General features: G+C 41.3%; 1 protein-coding gene across 1 annotated transcript in view; it reads left to right on the forward strand.

The window, feature by feature from the left end:
• The window catches only part of TRPC7 (transient receptor potential cation channel subfamily C member 7), a 116,834-nt gene that overhangs the window by 80,137 nt on the left and 14,035 nt on the right, over nucleotides 1-22,662 (forward strand). Inside the window, exons 6-8 of the mRNA XM_030572436.1 lie at nucleotides 1,985-2,218; nucleotides 6,950-7,214; nucleotides 18,204-18,399. Coding sequence (XP_030428296.1) covers nucleotides 1,985-2,218; nucleotides 6,950-7,214; nucleotides 18,204-18,399 — 695 coding nt within the window. The remainder of the gene's footprint in view (nucleotides 1-1,984; nucleotides 2,219-6,949; nucleotides 7,215-18,203; nucleotides 18,400-22,662) is intronic.

The following is a 22,662-nucleotide window of genomic DNA, read 5'->3' on the forward strand; positions in this document are numbered from 1 at the left end:
AGTAACAGGAAAAACCATCAAAGAAAAAGAATATCCACCACTGAGTAACCAGTCTGCTAATGACACAGGCCAGAAGACTCTTGGGTATGCTGGCTGTGTCTAACTCATACCAGCAATGCTAATTACTGTCTTTTGTTTTATCGAGATGAAGCTGATGGCTTTTATGCAAGAGGAAGACTGATAGCATGGCTGAAGCCTGGTATAGTTCTAAATTTCCCCAAGCAGCTGTGATACTATAACTGAGTAATGACTAGCTGGGCTGCATTGCTGGTGAATTTCCACCTATCATATGAAGTGATTCATGAAAAAATTAATATTCTTCTTAGTGTGTTAAATGTACTTTGTAAATAATCTGAATAGAGGGGCCAGAACCAAGACCCAGGATTCTGAGCCCCTTCAAGCCTGAATTTTGTTATGGGGTTGTCAAAGGATCTGAATTGTGTGTTTATCTGTATTAGACCTGGTCCTAACAGATAAAAATGAACTGATCACCAAACTATAAAATTAATGGTAGCTTAGTTAGAAGTGATCATGACTAACCCTAACCCAGAAATGGTGAACCGTAGCTACTGGGAGCTGCGGGAGGACATGCCTGCGGATGGTCATTGTAAACAAACTGTCTTGCGGCCCGCCAGCAGGTTACCCCGATAGGCCGCGTGTGGCCCACAGGCTATCCGCCACTCGTTTATACATATCTACATGGGGAATAGATATTTATGAATGGGCTCTTCAATCTAGTAGTGAAAGGTGTAACACAAGCCAATGGCTGGAAGTTGCAGCTAGATAAATTCAGACTGGAAATATGGTGTAAATTTTTGACAGTGGGGATAATTAACCACTGGAACAATTTACCCAGGGTTGTGGTGGAATCTCCATCATTGATGCTTTTAAAATCAAGAGTGGATGCTCTTCTAAAAGATCTGTTCTAGGAATTATTTTGGGGAAGTTCTATGACTTGTGTTATTCAGGAGGTAAGACTACTAAATGATCACATTGGTCCCTTCTGGCATCTCAATCCATAAATTTCTAAAATGAGCTGACCCCCTCCCATGTCTTCCCCACAAACCCCTCAAAAGAAAAAAAGCTGAGATGAGCAACTCAGGCCCATCTCTAATTCAGAATTGCTACATGACATTGAGTTTGTTATCAAACTGCTCCAATTCCATCTGAAGATGAAAGCAAAGACTTGTGAGTTATGGATCAGAGTTTAATGTGGATGAGCATTCCAACATGTAGATATTTATCTGAACTTCTAAATTTAACAAGAAGTCTCATGGAGAATGGACTTCCTCATGAGATATCTACCACTTACTGTTACTGGTCACACTAGAGTTAACTTTCTCAGATTATTATAACAGGGTCTGCTTCCCTTCCCAACTGAGAACCTTCAGAAAGCTACAACAATGTGTTCCTTCTCCCCCCCCCCCCCCCCGTTTATGTGTGATGATGGGGGGCAGGAGGGAAATTCAAAGGAAATTTCCAGAAGATTGGGTTTGTGTTCATTTTAGGAATGGGGACAGGTCTGGGAATTCAGAACTTTTCCCAAACAGTTGAATGAGACTTAATTCCATTAGAATACAGTGAGATAGATTTTCTAAAGTTCTCAGAGCTCTCCTGAATCTGCTCCCACTGAAGTCAGTGGATGTTTTATCATTGCCTTCATCAGGAGCCATTTTAGGTCAGCACTGAGAACTTTGGACAATTCAACCCTATATGGACATGGAAGCCTTTTAGGTTCCAGACTGTATCTTCTTCAAAGTTGGCATTTTTTAAAGAACAAGCTTAAGAAAATATGCTCTAAACCAGTTACTCTGAGAAAATTCATTTCATTTGGGAGTTGGAGAATTATTTGTTTTAATCCTGAAAATCCTCATTAGCCCAAGAGCTCATTCCATTTCCAACTGCAACTGTTCTAAAGCCAATAAAGAATGCACCTTGTAGATTGATTGTCTAAATATCTTATGTAAATATGTCTTTCCCTCAGGTATGATATGGTCAGAATGCAAAGAAATCTGGGAAGAGGGTCCACGCGAATATGTCATGCATCTTTGGAACCTGCTGGATTTTGGGATGCTATCTATCTTTGTGGCATCATTCACAGCAAGATTCATGGCTTTTCTCAAAGCAACTGAAGCACAACAGTACGTAGACCAGTACGTTCAGGATGATGACCTCAGTAACGTCACCCTTCCCCCTGAAATTGCTTACTTTACTTATGGTAAGATGATTTTGAAGATTTAATCCTTCCCGTTCTTTCAGACTAGTGTGTGTGGCAGTGCAGAATTAGCAGCTTGCTTCTTTTTTTACATTCATTAAGTTTTTCCAAATTAAAGCTGATTATTCTTCTCAGATCTATCAATTCCAGCCATATCGGTAAATAGCTAACATAAGCTAAAGAGGAACAGAGATCTAAGCTCCTCTCGGTCTCTGAACATGTACTGAGACCTGACTCAATTGTATCGTAAGTTGACCAAATAACCCCAAGCAACTAATAATCATGAAACCAGAAGGGAATAAAATATAATTTAAATTACATATAAAGGAATCTGCTCTATTTTTCGAATATAAGAGGCACGCTGTGCTAACGAATGTTTGAGCTGGCAGCTTTATGGTCTTATCATTTGGCACGTGGAACTCCAATTGAAGTCATGGAAATTCTACATATAAAAAGATGCAAGGACTGGGCTTTTAGTATAAAAAAAGGAACCACCTATTTGTAAAAGTTTGTATGAAAAAAAGCTTCCCTTTTACTTTGAGGTGTTGTTACCATGCCTGCATATGTCTTTGATCTTATTCTGGATAGGCTAATATATTTTAGATCACTCCCATCAGTGGGTGATGTAACAGACCCAAACCAGTGGGGTACAGGAGTCTGGTAGAGGGCAAATATACTGGTCATGAATAATTTTCTGTTCCCTGAGTGACCAGAGCAGGGGCTGCACTAGAGTAATCAGGAACCTGCTAGAACCAATTAAGGCAAACAAGCTGATTAGATCACCTGCAGCCAATCAAGGAAGGCTAATCAGGGCACCTGGGTTTAAAAGGATCTCACTTCAGTTTGTGATGTGCGTGTGAGGAACTGGGCACAAGAGGTGCAGGGAGCTGAGAGTGAGAGGGGGTGCTGCTGGAGGACTAGGGAGTACAAGCGTTATCAGACACCAGGAGGAAGGTCCTGTGGTGAGGATAAAGAAGGTGTTTGGAGGAGGCCATGGGGAAGTAGCCCAGGGAGTTGTAGCTGTCACACAGCAGTTACAGGAGGTACTATAGACACCTGCAATCCACAGGGCCCTGGGCTGGAACCCGGAGTAGAGGGCGGGCCCGAGTTCCCCCCAAACCTCCCAACTCCTGATCAGACGCAGGAGGAGCTGACCCAGACTGTGGGTTCCACCAGAGGGGACGATCACTGAGATGAGCAAATCTGCCAATAAGCGCAGGAGTAGAAGAGGAACTTTGTCACAGTCATTAGACATGGAACATCAAACTAGTAATATTGCATGCTTCCATTTAACGAATTTAGGTTACATATTCCCCTCCTGAGAAAAAAGAGCAGAGGAGGAACCAAGAAAGTGCATTCAGACGAGGATAAAATTAACAAAATAGTGTGCAAGAGTTCCCTTTGCTTTCATTCCTCAGTGACAATTTATGAGAACAGGCCAATATTTCCAGATCTGGGAAACAATCTCTTGTCATATCACATATGGAAGGTAACCTATGATCCCCTCAGTTGAACATTGCATTTCTGCACATATGAGGAACAAAAACAAGTATGGGAGCAAATTTTTCTCAGACTTGTATCCTATAAAACCTTATGAATGATTTGTTGCCCTGAAAAGGAGCTAAATCCTTAGCAAATATTATCCATAAGTGTTTGACCAGCTGTAATAGAAATATGCATTAAAAATACATTTTTTCTTTAACTTCTCATACATAGGTTTTAAATATTTGGGAGGCGATCATCAAAGGCACAAAAGGGAATTAGTAGCCCAACTCTTATTGACTTTCAATAGGGGTTGATCACCTAAATTGTGCTTTAGGTGAAATCCTAGCCCCATGGAAGTCAGTGCCCATTTTACCATTGATTTCATGGGGTCAGGATACCACTTTTAGTGCTTTGGAAAATCTTTACCTTGGAGTCTTCTTTTTTCTAAATAATAATGAGAATGGGAACAGCTGTAATATGCAGTTGACAAAATATTTCCTAGGATTCAAATGGTCCTTCCTTAGATTTGAAAAATGAATTAAAACTTTGCCCTTAGGTTAGGGGTTGGATACACAGCATGGGGCCAAGCCCCCACATTCCTACCAAATTTAGAATTACCTGCCTAAAAATAACCCAAATCACTGATGGAAAAATGGATCAGCTCCTCAGCTGGTGTCAATCAGAATAGCTTGCTCCATTGAAGTCAGTGGAGCAATGCTAATTTACAACAGCGAAAAGTTCTAGCCCTCTGTGCACAGTCATAATATTTACAAATAATTGCATTTTCAAACACAATATTTGGAGATAAGCTTCTCCCTCAATCACCGGACAAAATTTGATGACGCCTGAAATTGTTACATTCTGTTTTTCTTCTTTCTGGTTTGCTGCTGGGATATTGTAAAAAAGTCTTTTGTTATATGGTGAGGAGCTCCATCTTGTGGAAGTATTTTCTCGTTTACAAACTTTTTGTCATTTTTACCCTTGGGAAGAACCTGTAGAAAAAGTCAGGGCTGGGGGAGGGGGAGGAATTTTCCAGTTAATAACCTTTGGCTGATATTTAATCCAAATGTATTTTCTCACTGTGGTTGAAGAAGGATCTTTTTATATTTTATATATACACACATACATACCAGAGAGATTTCTATATAGTTCATCCATCACCAGATTATTATTTACCCAGGGCTTTTAGGAAGAGCTTTACAGAAAACTGTGATTTTTCCAGGCTACGTGTTCTCAGTTTTCACCACGTAATATGAGCATAAATTTATCAAAAACTTTAAACAACAAAATTTTAAATTATAATATGTGATAATCAAAAGCTTGTTATAATATGTAATAATCAAAAGCTTGTTACAAAAGTTATATTTTAATGTGTTTGTTATTACAAAACTTTCATGGCTTATATTTTTATAATACACACTCAATTATTGTACATTTTTAAAAGTAATTATAAGAATCAAGTGATTAGTCAGAACGTATCGAGCTGTTGTGTTTGATGATAGAGGTTGTATGCAAAATGGGTGTTAGTTGCTTCATGGTAAATTGCAGTGTGATGTCTATATGTTGCTTTTCTTACAATTTTTTATTAGGCAGTCTTGTAAAATGAAGTAAAATAGCCTGTGCATAAACAATTCAATTATTATATATGTACAATTAAATTTAAGTGTGTCTTTTTTATATTCAGCTACTGTTTTGATCCTCAGGTGTTCAGGTCATATGCCTTACTTAAGGAGTTTGATACACAACTATCTATTATCACCCGAACATTTTTTTTGAGGGGGGGAATCTAATTTGTACATTTATTTATTTTGCCTGGAGGGATAAACAAACTTGGATGATTTGCTTCTTACTTAGTTGTTAATTATATGACTATCTAACTTTGAAAAAGAACAGAACCTCACAAACCACTTGCTTCTGCTTTTCAATGGAAACTAATGGTGTTAAATTATTTTCTAAATCTATTATCTCAAGTAAACACTAGAGAAATAAAGCTCATTGGGTTTTTTCTCCAACATCAGAATTGTTTGCTGCAGTGCGATTAGATAATATATATTTTCCTTTCAATGTCTTTTAAAAAACTACAGGTGAAATCTTGGCCCCATTGAAGTCAATGACAAAAATTCCCATTGACTTCAGTGCGACCAGTATTTTGCCTTACTAATTCTTACTAACTAGAATTAGTAAGGCAAAAGTTAGTTATTTTTATTTCTGAACAATGGTTAATAAGGTAACAATTGATTGTAAACTGATACAGAACAAACTATAAACTAATCTGAAAACTTCCCCCCCCCCCACACCCCTAATATTGACTAAATATAAACAGGCCATTAAAAGGGGAGTGTAGCCAGCCTTCTGCTTTATGTTCGGAACCCAACTTCACAGATATGCTGCAGGGAATACTCTGCTTCTTTTCATTTCAGTTGGGTTCCTGCAAATAATACTCAACTTTATTCCTGTGTCTTTAAATATGGCACATGTTTTAGTTCTGGGTCAGATGCCTTGTATTCAGTTATGAGTCTCAGTTCACGCAAAGAACCCCTTGATACTCATATTCAAAGCATATTCAAAAACAGGTAGATTAGACAACTGATTTGTATGCATATAGTATCAGCAAGGAACTTGTTAAAAAAGGGCTTAATTGTCAGATTTCTTTAACTAAAAAAGCTTATACAATATAGATATATTAAAAGGTTTGGTGGTTCGATTGGCTTTATCTGAACAAATCCAAATCTTTTTAGTCTAATCTCATGAGGACAGGTTTTGCTGTGAGCTTTTTTAAAATTTTTTTTAAAGCTGTTTAGTCCTTGAAGGTTACATTACATTTTGTGTATTTATATGGTGTTATTAATTCAATAATTAAAAGCTGGAAAATTTCCCATCCGTGTGATTCTGATCCACAATGACAAAACTCCCACTGACATCAGTTGGAGAAGGAGATGATGATGCATTGCATTGGGAGTCAGGGAATCTGGGTGCTAATTCCCAGTTCTGCCTCTGACTCCCTGTGTGCCTTGGATAAAATCACAGCAAACTTCCTGTGCCTCGGTTTCTCTAGCTGAAAAATGTGGCTAATCATTCCTATCCATCTTGGTAAACCACTGTGAGACCTGCAGATTACTAGTAGATTCCTACACTTTTCCTTCCAGTCCTGGCCAGAACTGAGACCCAGGACCCTATTTTATGGGTCATTTATATTTATATTTCTAACATTTTCTGTTACTAATACCTTATATATGTGTATTGTTTCAGCCAGGAACAAGTGGCTTCCCTCAGACCCTCAGATCATATCAGAAGGACTATATGCAATAGCTGTGGTACTCAGCTTCTCCCGCATTGCTTACATTCTTCCAGCCAATGAAAGCTTTGGCCCTCTTCAGATCTCTTTGGGAAGGACTGTGAAAGATATCTTCAAATTCATGGTCATCTTCATCATGGTGTTTGTTGCCTTCATGATTGGAATGTTCAACCTTTACTCTTACTACCTTGGTGCAAAATATAACCCAGCATTTACAACGTGAGTACCTAGGAACAGGAGGCTATATAGATTATACCTCTAGACCTAGTAGTATCCCTTACTGGGCTGCCTCATATGTAACCTGCATGCCTTCTGCGACTCATGTCGTTTGCGCTATATTGCTGCATTGTTTAATTATTCCAAGTGGTCAAGAGGGTTCTAACTGCATGAGTCCATTAGAGCCAATGAAAAGTGCATGACTAAAACCTTGTGCAGGGTTTAATAAGCAGAAAGGACCCTCCATCCAACCCCTCTTTTTTTCTTTCCCCCTAAATCAATCCTTTCTGACCCACCCAGTCACTCAGTTCCTCCCCTCTTCCCCAGGATGCTTTTCCTTTACACTTCATTTCCCTCAATGCACTACAAGGCCCGTTTTGGCTCCCAAAGTCCCTTTAACTCCACCATATATTTATGATAGGGTCCCACTGAATGTAGTAGTCTCTGCTCAGCCAGTTACTGCTGAGCTTACAGGCTTTAAAATTTCCCTGGGTCAGAGGTGCCCCAGAATATATTGCAGACTTCTGACATTCTTGACTTGGTTACTATTTGCCTTGGAGTGCTGCACCTTAGACTACTGTTTCAATTGAATGGGGAGGTTCAGACTTTGGCTGGATAACCAGTAGTACAGCCTCCAGTTTTGATGTCATAACCCAGGTCTCTTTTAAAGAGTGTGCAGTCTGCAAAAAAGGAAACCCAGTAACTCAGAATCTGAAATTTCGAGGGTAGAACACAAGCAGGAACATGGTTTTTTGAGGTGAGTGGAAAGAGCAGAGCAACTTTTCATAACATTATCTTGACAGCAGTGAAAAAGAAATCCCTTTGTATTTTTACCTTTAAGAAGAGCAGTCAATACAGCAGGCCGTGGGGCATTTGTGATCAGCACTGAAGGTATTAAACACCTAATTATCATCCAAAAGCTACTTCTACCAAAGTGTATGGAAAATGATGAAGCAGTAAAATTGCACACGTTTTGCATCTGTAATTTCACACCCGCATGTGGTTGCTATGCAAGGCAACATGTATGGAAAGAACCAACTGTCTAACAAGTGCTATTGATGCATTTACAGAAAAGCAATAAATAAATAACAGGGGGGAATATAAGACAGGGAGTTCCACATTCCCTAAATCAAGTGCATTTCTCAACAGAGAACACTGTGAAGACATGCCTAATATCCTGCCAGCATATGGGCAAGATGCAAGGAAAGATGCAGACTAGGTTGCTCGTGATCTCCCTCTAGTGCCCAACCAATAAATCAACAACCTTGAAAAGCTAGAGGTTGTTTGCATTTTGTAGTTGTTTGCTGTATATACTGCATTACAGCTGCGTGAATATTGCAACAAATCATTCGTCAAATAATGTACTTGAGTGGCTCTACAGTGTGTGCAATGGCTGAATAACAGGACTATAAGTGAGAAGTGGTTCCTCAAAATATGTCTGACTTTATTCAGGTTAAGCTATGATGTTTGATATCACACCTGTCTTTTGGAGACTAGCTATGTGGTAACCAATTAGTAGTCCTATATGCCAGAATCTAATAACTGTGGGATACATAGTCCCATCATCATCAGAAATAGCAGGAAGGGAAACAGTGTTTGGAAAACACCGTAGGAGTGAGCTCACTGAGTTTCTAACCAATGCCCCGTGGTAGGGTTTGGGGCCTCTTGGAGGCCGCAGGAAGTGTAAACTAGAAACCTTACGGATCCACACAGAAGTCCATGCCCAACCCCACACATACTGGGGTGCAAGGAGAGCTGGCCTCTCCACACCTCTCTCCGGGCACTCACATCATCAGCATGGATCCCTCAGGAGTTGTGCTGCTATTAGCTTCCCTAGCTATATATCCTCGAGGCAGAAAGCACAGAGTGGGAGTTTGTTTCAACTAGGGTTAATTCCCGGGTGCACTTCCACTCAGAGTTGGCCACGTTATTCCCCAGGTCTGCTCTGACAGGCCCCCAAAGCCATGCGATGAAATGCTTACTTAAGCAGGTGGTTTGCCATTGACTTCAGCAGGGACAGGATTTCATCCATAAGAACATACATAAGAATGGCCATACTGGGTCAGTCCAAAGGTCCATGTAGCCCAGTATCCTGTCTTCTGACAGTGGCAAATGCAAGGTGCCCCAGAGGGAATGAACAGAATAGGTAATCATCAAGTAATCCATCCCCGTCGTCCATTCCCCGATTCTGGCAAACAGAAGCTAGGGACACCATCCCTGCCCATCCTGGCTAATAGCCACTAATGGACCTATTCTCCATGAACTTATCTAGTTCTTTTTTGAACCCTGTTATAGTCTTGGCCTTCACAACATCCTCTGGCAAGGAGTTCCACAGGTTGATTGGTCATTGTGTGAAAAAAATACTTCCTTTTGCTTGTTTTAAACCTGCTGCCTATTAATTTCATTTGGTGGCCCTAATTCTTGTTATGAAAAGGAGTAAATAACATTTTTTATTTACTTTCTCCACCCCAGTCATGATTGTATAGACCTTGATCATATCCCCAGTTTGTCATCTCTTTCCAAGCTGAAAAGCCCCAGTCTTATTAATCTCTCTTCATACAGCAGCTGTTCCAAATTGGCTCCCAAGGAGGAGAGGCAGTTTATCACAGTTGTCCCATTGCTTCCCTCAGAAAAGTCCTGGGGCCATTCCACCCCTGCTTGTGCTCCCATCTGTGATGCAAGACAGAGGAGAGTCAGAGGAATGCAATATAATATTCTCCCCTTATAGGTCTAACCTAATGATGCCACTTTAAGACAACCCCTGCAGTGACATTTAGTTGAGTAAATGTTTTAAGTAAGTTGATACTGAAGCACTAACCTAAGTCAAAGTAAACAGGACCTGGCATTTTGATGTGTTATTCATATACTATATTGTATTACACAATGGATGGAGGGATGCTGCTGTTAGCTCCAGTGTGAGGAACTTCCCAACTTAGTTTCTGTCTCGTATGAACTACAGATTCTTTCCAACATATAGGATCCAGCTGTATTACTGCACTGTGTAGTATAACATTTGCTTTATAAAACAGAGTTTAAACTTTCTAATCAAAGAAAATATGCCTCCTAGGGTTCTTCTATTGCCTCAAGATAACATTTTAATGAAGGGATTTCCAGGGCTGGCTGCAAATACATTTCTCTGTTTCTAATAACAAGTTAAAAGAAAGCTGAGTATGTAAAAGAAAACTGAGGAGACATGTTAATCATACAAATAGAAGACGATGCCCTTGAAGTACAGGAGTTAATCAGTGGCTGAGTCAATATCTCCCCTGACTGCCTGGTGGAATAACAACTATCAGCTATGGTTCTCCATTGGTGCATGTTTCCAAAATAGTTGGCTAATTAATTTTAGGCCATCAGTGATGCAATATCATTGCGTAGCATTGCTATTTGCTGACAAGCTTAACTAACCATGAGGTTCTCATTATAAACCTTGCAGCATGTGTTGTCACTTGAATGATGAACAAGCCTTGATTGAAATGGTGATTATTCCCTAGAGTAAAAATTACTTCCAGTAGTAAAGGTTGCAGGATCACATTGTAACAAGGGAGCGTGGGTGATTGGGAGATACCTGCCCAAAGGGGAAATAAAATGATTTTGTTCTTTAAGTCCAGATCCTCGTGAGATTCCAAACACTCATCTCTCTGCCCAGCAATGAGTTGGTATTGTTAGTAAACACCTATCAGAAGAACCCAAATAAGCCGTGTAAGAATTTGGAAGAGAAGTCAAAACTCAAATTAGGGTGTAAAAGTACCAAGTTACTAATTTAGGATAGCAGATTCTTCACCAGCAGAGTAGAGGTGTGTGCTGTCTGAGCATCTGACAATCCCACTGGAAGAAGTGCGTTGGCACTTTTGGCCTGGCTCCAGGGGTGAAAGTAACTGAGGACACTTACTGGTACGGGCGGGCGGCTCCGGCCCTCGGAAGGGGCAGGGCCTTGAGCGGAAGGGGTGGGGCCGAGGTTCAGCATCCCCCAGCCAGCCCTGTCCCATGCTGCCTGGGACTCCCATATTGATTTAAAGGGTCTGGAGCCCCGGGCCCTTTTAAATCGCTGGCCCCACGGCAGCTGCTCCCCCCGCCCTGCCCGTCGGTGGCCGGGTGGGGAAGGGGCAGGGGTGCAGCAATGTTAAAGCGCTGCCGCAGCAAAGGACCATCCTTAAAGCACTGCCGCGGCAGCGCTTTAATGTCCCTGCCCCTTTTGCCTCTCCTGTCGGTGGCTCTGCCAGTATGGACCCTACCAGCAGGGTCGCCAACGGGGGTAGGAGGAAGGAGCAGCGAAGGACTGTCCTTGCCGCAGTAGCTCTTTGAGAATCCTTAAGGCACTGCCGCAGCAAAAGACTGTCCTTGTTGCTACCCCTTCCTCCTCCCAGTCGGCGGCCCTGGGGAGGCAAAAGGAGCAGGGACATTACAGTGCTTTAATGTGGGCTGGATGTGAGCCGTGCAAGTTCTTACTGGTATGGAGTACTGGCCCGTACCGGCTCACTTTCACCCCTGCCTGGATCCCACAACCTGATCCATTCAGAGATACTGTCCCCATGAAATCCCTCTGCTGCTCTGCCCAGGCTAAAACGTGCCCCTGAGCAGGTCAGATTGCAGGGTCAGGGATTCTGTTATCTTGCCCAGCAAATTTCACTTAGCACTGTTAGGAAAATTCACATTGGCGAACATTCCTCCAACTTTGTTCCTAATGCTGTTCAGTTAGTAGGAGTAGATTTCCAGGCTCCCATATTGCTGTTTCAGATTATTTTAATACCCTGGAGTGTGAAATATGTGATTAGTAAGGGAGATGTGCAGTCTTTTTTAAATAATGCATATACCGTACAGCTCAAGGATTAACATTCATTTTAGACCATTCTCAGATGCTTTCACAAAGCTGGAAATCTTATGGTGTTGTTAATTTATACATATCAAGAATACATTAGCATATAGGCAACTACTTATCATGTAGACTTTTCCTTCAATACTTTACTGAGCTGTCAGTGAGTTCTGCTGCAGAATATGGTGGGTATTCACAAATGGCACTAACTGACTCATAAAGAGAAGGAGCAAGAAATTATTGCAGCTGGGCAACTACTTTAAACAGCTTCTGTGAAAATTCAGCTGGGAAAAACAAAAAAAAAGTTTTTTCTTTTGCTGTGTTCATTATTACCCTTGTGTGGTTGTTGTGCAAATATTTCTTCAATGCATTTACTGGTAGGAATGGTTGTGAAAATAGAGGCTTTTAAGTGACTATAATAGAAAATTTACAGAAAGCAAATTTTGAACTTGAAAATGCAATTGCTTGCACTGGAAACTGATTCTAAGGGATATGTTCACCCAGTCATGAAACAGGAAAAGAACCACATGGTCTGCAGCTCATATCAAAACTACCCTATTTCTCTGTCTTTTTGTTCTCTGTTTGCATGGGGCCCAGCACAATGGGATCCTAGTCTGTGACAATGGCGCCTAGGCACTGCTGTAATATAATAGTAATTCAATGGGAGTTAGATTGTGGTCTCTACACAGGCTGAATATTATATTTCCGCAATGAATTGCTTAACAGATCAAGAACTATTCAGTGATATTACTCAGTGAATGATGCACACACTTGAGAAAATTATAAGCTTCTCATGGGCAATTTGTAAGCATCAAAAAGAAATTAAATTTGTAAAAAAATAAAAAAAGGACTATGAATTATTTTCTTAGCTCTACTAATTATTGTGGTTAGTGAATATCCAGAGTGACTCGCCTTCTGGTGAGGTACAGCACCTTTCAAATCACATGTTCACTTTTGTTGGTTTTGTACTCTAAAAAACAGTGCACTCTAAACCACTGACTACATTAGTGGTTTATGAATCAGAGGTAGCATACAAAGGGTGCTATTGTCTCTGAAATATGCATATTCCTTTTACAAAGGGAACAAAGTGTATGCTATTCCTGCTTAATTTTAGACTGCTAAATACAGAGTCTGTTTAGCTAACTGTATAACTGCAAAATAATATTTTAAACGCTTAATTTTTTCCCTTTTCAGAATTTTCATTGCAGTTTCTACAGATTATAGTTATGTTTATCTGTTCATTTTTTATGTTGTATGCAGAACACAGTTGTTGAAACAGTCCATAATTGAGATCATGCTATATAAACAAAATTGAAATGGAAGCAGGACTGATTGCATTCATACTACATTCTGCATCACAAATCAGGTTGAAGCCTAAGGTTTTCTCTTCCCTGCACCTCCTAAAGAGAAATTCAATTCATTCAATTCATTCAGTTTCATCATTACTTGGAGAGTTTTCTTTTCATTTCCCTTCATTAAAATGCTACGTTTTATAGAATATTGACTGTATTTCATGTTGGAGGAGCTAAACACTTCCTACTCATGGGGAAAAGCTCAGTCTGAAGGATGCCTTGAGCTTTCTTAACAAGCAGAGGAATACTGCAAGAGAGACTTCTATGAAATCATGGTCTGGTGGGGAACCCCTCTGATGGATAGAATAATAATGCTTAATCAAAGTCAGCATGCAACTAATCTCACATATTCTGTGGATTCTAGTCTCTCCTTGATGCAAAAGCATAAAATTCCATTTAGCTTTCATGGGAATAATGTGTGCACTGAGGAGAAAATAACCCCTGTGCATTGAAGTATATATTGAAACACATTAAAACAGGGGAAATAATATAGTGAAGAATAGTCGTTATAGGAAACCAGCTCTCTCTAGGTTTCAGATTCTGCTTCAGGCCATGACTCACCATGTAAATTTGAGTAAATCACTGTTCTTTGGTTTGCCCATCAGTAAGGGGGACAAAACACCTTCTCCCTCACAGGGGTAGGGATCTTGGACTTTGTTAGTTATTGTCAGTGAAGCATATTCAGATCACTGATCAAAGGCAGTTTAGAAAGTCAGAGTATTATTGTGTTTTTCTTTAGATAGTGATTAGAACTCTTTTTTAAGTAGTCTCTCCATTGCTTCTTTTAACACTTTCAGCTACTGAAAGGAAAGAACTTGTGTTTCAACCCATGTATCAAAGACAAAAACCAGAGTTGGATCTTAACTAGAGTATAGTTAAAACTTTAAAATACCATCCTATTTTAAGCACCTACATCCATAGTAGCTGAGCACATCAGATTCCTCATGTATTTATCCTGTGAGGCAGGGGAGCATCTATTTTATAGATGGGAAACTGAGGCACAAAATGACTGAGGGCCAGATTTTCAAAGTGTAGGTGCCTGAAGATGCAGGCAGATACCTAGTGGGATTTGCAAAAGTGGCTAAACAGATTAGGCTTCTAACTCCCATCGATTTCAATAGGTTCGGATTTAAAAAGGTAAAATCAGTGGAAGTTAGGAGCCCAACTGCTTAGGCACTTTTGAAAATCCCAGTGGGCATCAATTTGAGTCTTTAGGCACCTAAATACCTTTGAAAATCTGGCCCTAAGTGCATTTCCCAAGGTCACACAAGAAGTCTGTGGCAGAGCAGAGAAATAAACGAGAGTCTCCCAATTGTCAGGCTAGCACCATAACTACTGGATCATTTTTACTCTCATTTTCATTAAGCAATTTCTTGCAGCCTAGTACTCTTTGGGGACAGTTGTGCCGCTAGGTTACAGAAGTCAGGGGTGCACCTTCCAGGCTTTGTAAATAGAATTACTCCAGTCAGTATTGCTCATGAGTTCGAAAATGTTTTTCTCATGACAAGTGAGCTAGACATTAACCCGGAAGCACAGACAGCCTTGGTGCAGTGTGACGGGAATGGTGTTTCCAGAGCTGTGCCACACTCAGTGCTTTTGCTTTGAAGGAGGTTGTAAGAACTCTCTTAAGTTTAGTGCCACCTATACTTGCGCGCACGCACACACACACACACACACACACACACACACACACACACACACACACACACCATCCACCAGCTTCCGCTCCGTTATTACTAGCTCAGCCAAGGGGATCAACTACACTAATGATTTGCCCTGTGTTGGATCTGCTTCTTTCAGCCCTGAATCTCTCCCAAGATGTAGGCCCCATAACAAGAGGGCTTTAGAACATACAGCATGAAGGAAAGAATGAAAGAATCCATGACAAATGAAAACATAAACCTGGACCAAAATCCTGGATCTAAACACACCTGAACTTCAGCGATATTCAGAATCTGGGGCCCCACTTCCCTTTTCCAGTGACTTGCTGTCAATATTTTAACTACAGGCACTGATAAAAATAACTATGCTATGCTGAGGCCGAGGAACTATACAATTAGCCAGCATCCTGAAAGGGAGTGAACATGACAGACAGAGGCATTATTGCAGTCTTTTCTTAAATGTAACAATGGATTAATTAGGACTTCTTGGGAACCTCTCACAACCCTCTCCAACATGTCACTGCTCCTTTCTCTACAACAGAGCAAACTAACCCCCCCACATCTGAGCATTCCTGAACACTGGGGGAAGTTGGATCTGGATTGAAATCGGTCTGAGAGACTCAGGCCCATCTTCACACTGAAACAGTGGATCCACATTTGGGATGCACCAGGCTTATTGTTTTCTCACATCAGAGACAAGACCTTGGGTATTGATGTTTTGCTGCGGATGGTTGTGGAGGATAATTAGGAAATGCACAAATTTTGTTAGGTCAATCTTTCACCATCTCAGGAAAGGAACACTGTTTCTATAACCAATTTGCTAGAATTCTTCATGAATCTTGTGTACTGCCACATCCACATACAGCCAATAATTAAGTTTTCAGAGAGAACATGGCAACGTTCCAGCACAGAGGTTAATGCTAAAGTTGTGGAAAAGGAGCAGAGTTGACACATTGTATTAAAAATTGCCTGCAGGGTAGAAAACAAGTGGAACCTTTCCAAATTAAAAAAGAAGTTTAATTGCAGATTGCTGCAAAGATCAAAGTTGGTGGTTACAGTCTTTTATTAACTGGATAAGTGACTTCGACGACAGTCTTCTAAGCCAGAGTATTAGGCTCTATAAATGCAATTTAACTGGAAAGTGCAATATTTAATGGAATAAGCATTGGCTGGATTCTATTATTTAAATACTCTGTCATATGGATGGTAGTTACGATGGTAGATCAATGCAAAGAACAAAAATAGGAGTATTAAAACAAGAGGAAATGTCTGTCATATAGAAAAGTGTCATAGCTTGGTAACTTGGAAAGATGTTCCAACTACTGTACTCAGAAATCATAAACTCTGTCCAACATGTGCCTGAAGTGAGAAAACCTCTGATAATTTCTAGGTTTCATTTAGTATAAATGAAAGAGGTGGATAATACATTGACAGGCAACATGAATTTTTGGCAGAAGAATAGGAAGGCATGTGCTTATTGAGGTTCTAATCCCATGTAACATCTCTTTGAAACTCATAGGTCCAACTCCTCTGTTTGTTTGTGCAGCACCACTGAAGCCAGTGGAGTTATTCCCACAAAGGACATCACCCGTAAAGTTAATAAATTCACTACGGCTGTACTCAAGTGGAAGGAGATCGTATAATGGGCTGTGATACCGATAATACTTAGTTGTTGCAGCTGTCCATAATGCAACTGAACAGTGGTCTTTCCTATACTTTAAATGATAGTAATTAATTTGTTTTCCTGCTATGCCAGGTATAATTGACACTGAAGGTCATGTAAAATCTTATTATTTTCTGAGGGGAATTTGTGGTGAATCTATAATCTGCTTTATAAAGTGATTTCTCAGGGTTAAGCTGCTGTAGAAATATAAAACATTTCATCAGTCTCAATTGTAAAGGCCATAATGTTTTACAAAGGAGTGTATTCACTGAAAGTCAATGGATAGTTTGAATTATTATCAGATGGGTACTGGTCAGTCCTGGTCATTTTGCCTTTGAATAAAGAGCTGAGCAGATTTCTTCAATGGCAAAGTGTGGTTCCTGTACCAGGATCTCTCACTGTCCTCCCCTTTTGCCTTTGAGCCATTGATATTCCCTTCTGTATTTTACTGCTTCACCATGCTGATTCACACATCTCCCTCCTCCTGACCTACCACCTTGACCCCACCTCTCCATGATCTTCCCCTTCCTGACACTGTTTTATCTCCTTTCTTCTCCCTATTCTTTAACCTTTCCCTTTCCTCTGGCTCCATCTCCTCCACTTTCAAACATGCCCTGGAAACCACAGGCTGGAAAAACTCTCTTGACCCTTTGCCTCCAAATTCCCTTCCACCCACAATACCTCCCCACAGATTCTCTCTTTGAACTCTAGAAGTCCAACCAGTAGGGGGATGGAACCAAGGCTCTGACCATTCTCTGCCTTAGTCCAGCCACTCCCTGTTCCCACCCTAACCGTTCCCTGCCCACCTGCTTCAGAGAAGACTTACATGGATGAGTTGAGCATCCCTACTTAGCCCTGCAGCTAGGTCTGGAGGTCCATTTAGCCCTTGTAGGGGTTCTTACTACCCCTCCAGGGTAGGGTGACCAGACAGCAAATGTGAAAAATCGAGACAGAGGGTCGGGCGAAGGGGGGGGGTAAATAGGGTCCTATATAAGAAAAAGACCCCAAAATCAGGACTGTCCCTATAAAATCAAGACATCTGGTCACCCTACTCCAGGGGTACAGAGTTCAAGTTACAATCTAACTCATAAAAAGAACAGGAGTACTTGTGGCACCTTAGCGACTAATACATTTATTTCAGCATGAGCTTTCATGCGCTACAGCTCACTTCTTCGGATGCCTAGAATGAAACCTTTGCGGATGCAGACTAACACGGCTGCTACTCTGAAACCAATCTAGCTCATAGTTAATGAGGCTGGGGAAAAGCAGATGGGGCAGATACAGAGGTGGTGGTGTTTTAGGGTTTGTTTGGGATGTCACACATTGTTATCAGTTCAGGAAATATGACTTGGCAGTCCACAGGGTGATTCATCCCCATCGGCCTGCGCTGATTGCACAGAGACATCATATTTACTCTGGCCAAGTGTCGTTTTTATTATTAACGTCTCGTCTTGCCAATCTGGAGATGACTGTGTGAAATAATTGTTTTTGTTTTGTTTTTAGGGTAGAAGAAAGTTTTAAAACCTTATTCTGGTCAATATTTGGCTTGTCTGAAGTGATCTCAGTGGTGCTGAAGTATGATCATAAGTTCATTGAGAATATTGGATATGTACTCTATGGAGTTTATAATGTTACCATGGTGGTGGTGCTGCTCAATATGTTAATAGCCATGATCAACAACTCCTATCAGGAAATTGAGGTAAGAGAAACAATTTGATTACAGAATATATGTGTACTTTTAATTTGCTGTTATATGTTATAAAAACAAGGATATTACAGGATGTAGTTATATCAGATGTCATAGTGTGACAGAAGCCATTTATCTTAAAATTCTATGGTGACTGAAAAGTCTCTATCCCAGAATGAGACCTAAGCAAATATTTCACAGTGAATCATTTCAACTACGAATTTATCTTCCTTTGTTTGTAGAATATCTCTGAGCAGATCACAATTTCCTTAGATTTATTCATTATATGAAAGTAGTTCTTGAATTTTTTCAAACTCATGAACAGTTCTTTGTGAGCATTCACTATCGAGGTTAGATTCACAAAAATAAATTAGATTAAATGGATTCCTTAAACTCAGGCATGGCATCTTTGAAATTAATTCTCCATGAACATTTGTGCAAGTAAAACTCTGTTACAAGAGTGTTTGTAGGAAGCAAACATGAAAGGGCCACAAAGAGCAGAGGCTGACTCATTAGAGAATCTGAATGAATAGTTGCAGAAATGTATATCCAGGATTCAGTGAACTGTGCCCTGTATTGTTCATATTAGCAGGTAGGATTTGCTAAATACTTTGGAGAAAAAACTTTCTGCTAATATAAATAAAGCAGGGGAAGTTATTAATATTGGACGCGGTTGTCAGGAATGATTCACCTCTTTCTTGTCCCAGTTTCTTCAATGTCAAATTCCTACAGTTGGATTTGTATTAATGAGCTGTTCTGATCTAAACTCAGAACCCAGCTCTGCAAAAGGCCAGAACTGAAAATATACCCCTGTGTCTTATGTCTGCTGCAATCAGGACGAATGTCAACAAACACTTACATAGTGCCTACCCAAGAAGCTTTCCCTGCATTCAGAAGGCACAGTCGTATTTCCCAAGAGATCCTTAACATTTAAGATCAAGCTTCTCAGTTAGTTTCTCTTCCTCTGAGATAAGACTTATCTTCAAAGGGCCTCAACCTCCTATTTTACTTGGAGGAAACTCTTCCCACCATTTTTGCAGTACCATCTTACAGCTTTTTAATTGCAGGAAGACATGCTCTCCAGCATCAATATTTCTAAGGTTGCTACTATTGAATAAAGAAAACAAAAGCCCCTCATGTAAAGCTATCTGTGCTGCACAGCAAAGTCAGAGCTCTAGGCTAAACATTCCATGGAAAGGATCTTCCAAAGTGCATGCATGCTGTTTTCATTTATTCCATTTAGGCACACAAATACCTCAATGCACACATAGAAGCCCGGGTTTGTGTGCACACATGTCCATGCAAATGCGGTTTGCACGCATGCATAACTGTTTATATAACCCTAAATTAAGCATGTGTAGTTTTGCACCCAACTTTCGAAGATTAGGTCCCATAGAGTCGGGAACAGTCATTAGTAGTACACACCCAGGCAGATAAGGCAAACAACGCATACAATGCCCACGGTATAAATCTAGGACAGAGCTGTTTAGCTAAAAAGAATAACTTTGCATCTAAGCAAGTTTCAACCAGGGGCTGTTTCAGAAGGGAGTGTTTATTAGGGAGCATGACTAACTTTTTAGTTGACTCCGTATTGAAAAAGGGAAGAAATGAAATCATACATGAATATTACATTTGCTTGCTTTTTGTTAGAATGTAATATTTGCATGGTGTTGTTAATATAAGTACTTATATAGCCGGGGGAAAGAAAGCAGCTGTTTGTAGGCTAGGAATTACTAGGCCATATTAGTTTTGCATTTGGCTGAGAATACGAGTCTAATGAAAGTTCAGATATAGTAACTGGTAGCTGGTCTGGAAGAGTGTACCAATTTATGGGCATTGAACATTCTCTGTGTACAAACACCAGAATTGGTTTTAGTGTCTCGCTTGTGGAGTATTTCAGAATATGATTGGAAATAGTGTGGGAGAGTCATAATCAGTATTTGTAATAACTGGTAAAATGGGAATAATTTCAATTATATCAGTGCTGCCTTGTAGAATTCTGAGATCATCAAACTGTATTTGGTCGGTGCAATGCACACCAGAGGTAGATATTTCCCCCTTGTTTTGTCATAGGGATGATGTAGAATATTCTTCCTTTTCATTTCTCTAATGGGTAACAGGGTTCTCCATAGCAAGGAATATAGCAGATATTCATCCAATAATTTATCCATCAAATAATGCTTAATGGGCTACAAAGCTCATCAAATGCCACAAAGATAAATTATTCAGGGCTAGATTGTGCCTTTAGGCACTACCCGGAAAAAGGGATGGTGTTTAAACTGCGACACTCCAGGAGGCACTGTGATTCAGAAAACCAATTCCCTCCCTGCTTCCCTCTTGCTTAGGGAAGGAGGGTGCTGGTCTATACCAGCAGGAAATGATTACACCTCCCTATACCTGTTCAGATATGCCATTCCCTGCCACTCCTTGCACATCTGGCCAGGCAGTGAGGAAGCAGGATGAGCAGTGCCATCTGCTTGTGCGCAGCTGAGCACAAGGGGCTGGTAGCTTGAATAAAACTGTAAACCTAAGGGGCGGTTCTTGCAGTGCTCGACTCCTCTTCTGGGATGTCTTGTCTACTCTTCAACGACTATCAGCAACATTCACTGAATAACATATTTGACAAGTGGGATTTGGCCAGCTCTACTTTTCATATTTACACATTTAACTTAGTACAAATGTCAACCAGTTTTCTCAGCTCAAATGCCTACCCCTTCTACTTGTGACAGAAGTTATCCTTGTTCCTGTGACAAAAATTGCATAAGATATTGGTTAAATGTCTTTGATAGCTCTGACCTATAGATCTGACCTATAACCAGGGCTTCTCACAACATCTCCTCAGGCCCTACCTTGGTGTTCAGGAGGCCTTTTATTCCCAGCTGCAGTGATAGGCTGTCCCATAATATCAATATAGTCGGTGGAATGCCTGGAACAAGTGATTGTCCACTGAACTACGTCTTCCAGCGGACACCTAACCTGTTCCTGCCTGAACCCACAATAAAATCTCTTTTTAACCTTGTCCTTCACAGATCACTGGCAAGAGAGACAGTGGAGGACAGGAAGTTATTATCCTGTTGGCTGCTGGACAGTACCTCTAGATGGGATAGTTATCAAAAAGTGATTAAGAATCATAATCATAATCATAACTCGGCCTTCTCCTGTCTAATCCAGCATCTTGCTCAGCCTCTTATCTCTCAGCTAGACACAAAAGAATAAACATGTTAACCAATTAGTTCTATTGTGATTAGGTTTAAGTTTTGTTTTATGAGATTCAAGTCCAGTCAATACTCCTGGGGGGATTCTGCAAGACTGTGCACCCACAGAAAACACCTCTGCAGATTTCCTGTGTTTCCCTGCAGAAAACTGCAGGGAACCCATGTGGGGGATGACCATGGGCAAAGTTGGGTTTTTTGATGGTGGTGGGGGGAATTACCCCCCTCCAAACAGAGATGAGGCATGGGGGACACACTAGATTATGTGCCACTGCCCCCATCATTTTCTGCAAGCGCAGAGCTGCCCAGCTGAAGGAGGCAGTGCCCGCTGACTCTGCAGCTGAACGCTGCCTCTTGGGTCCTAGTGCCAGTCGTGCTCCCCTTCTGCGTGCTGGGAGCCTGCCTGTTTTCTATTCCCTTCAACAGTGAGTGCCCGCGGTGGGGCTGGGTAAGGAGGGGTGGCGGAAATGAGGGAAGGGGGTGAGGGGAAGAGGCAATGGGGAAGGAAGGGGTGGAATTGGGCAGGGGGATGGGAATGTGGGAGTGAAGGGAGGGGAATGGAGAAGAAAAGAGGATAGGGGAATAGTGGGGGGAAGCAGGAGCCCAGCATGCAGCATCCCCTCAGTAGGAGCTGGGGCTCCCCTGTTAAGCAGGCCCATCGAACCCTCACCCTGACAAGCCCTATCTCTCCACACACCCAGACCCCCACCCCACTGATCCCCAACCAGCTGCACCTGGACCCGCACCCCATCAAGCCCCACTCCCCCAGCACTGGGATCCACATGGAGCCTCCCACACCCAGATCCCCCCAGACACTGAGCTGCAACCACCTTCACCTGCATTCCCTGCATAGTTCCATTGCCCCTTCACTCAGAACACCCCAACAAGGCTCTGTGCATCCAGATCTCCCACTGAGCCTCCTGCACGCAGATTGCCCCACACAGAAACCTCTCACCCCACACCTGGATCCCTACAGACTAAGCCCCTTCACACTTTGATCCTGTTGGGCTGAGCCTGCCCACCCCCAGCTGCACCTGGAGCAGTGGGACTGGGCCCCAGGACA

Source organism: Gopherus evgoodei, chromosome 8 (assembly GCF_007399415.2).
Source record: "Gopherus evgoodei ecotype Sinaloan lineage chromosome 8, rGopEvg1_v1.p, whole genome shotgun sequence".
NCBI lineage: Eukaryota > Metazoa > Chordata > Testudines > Testudinidae > Gopherus > Gopherus evgoodei.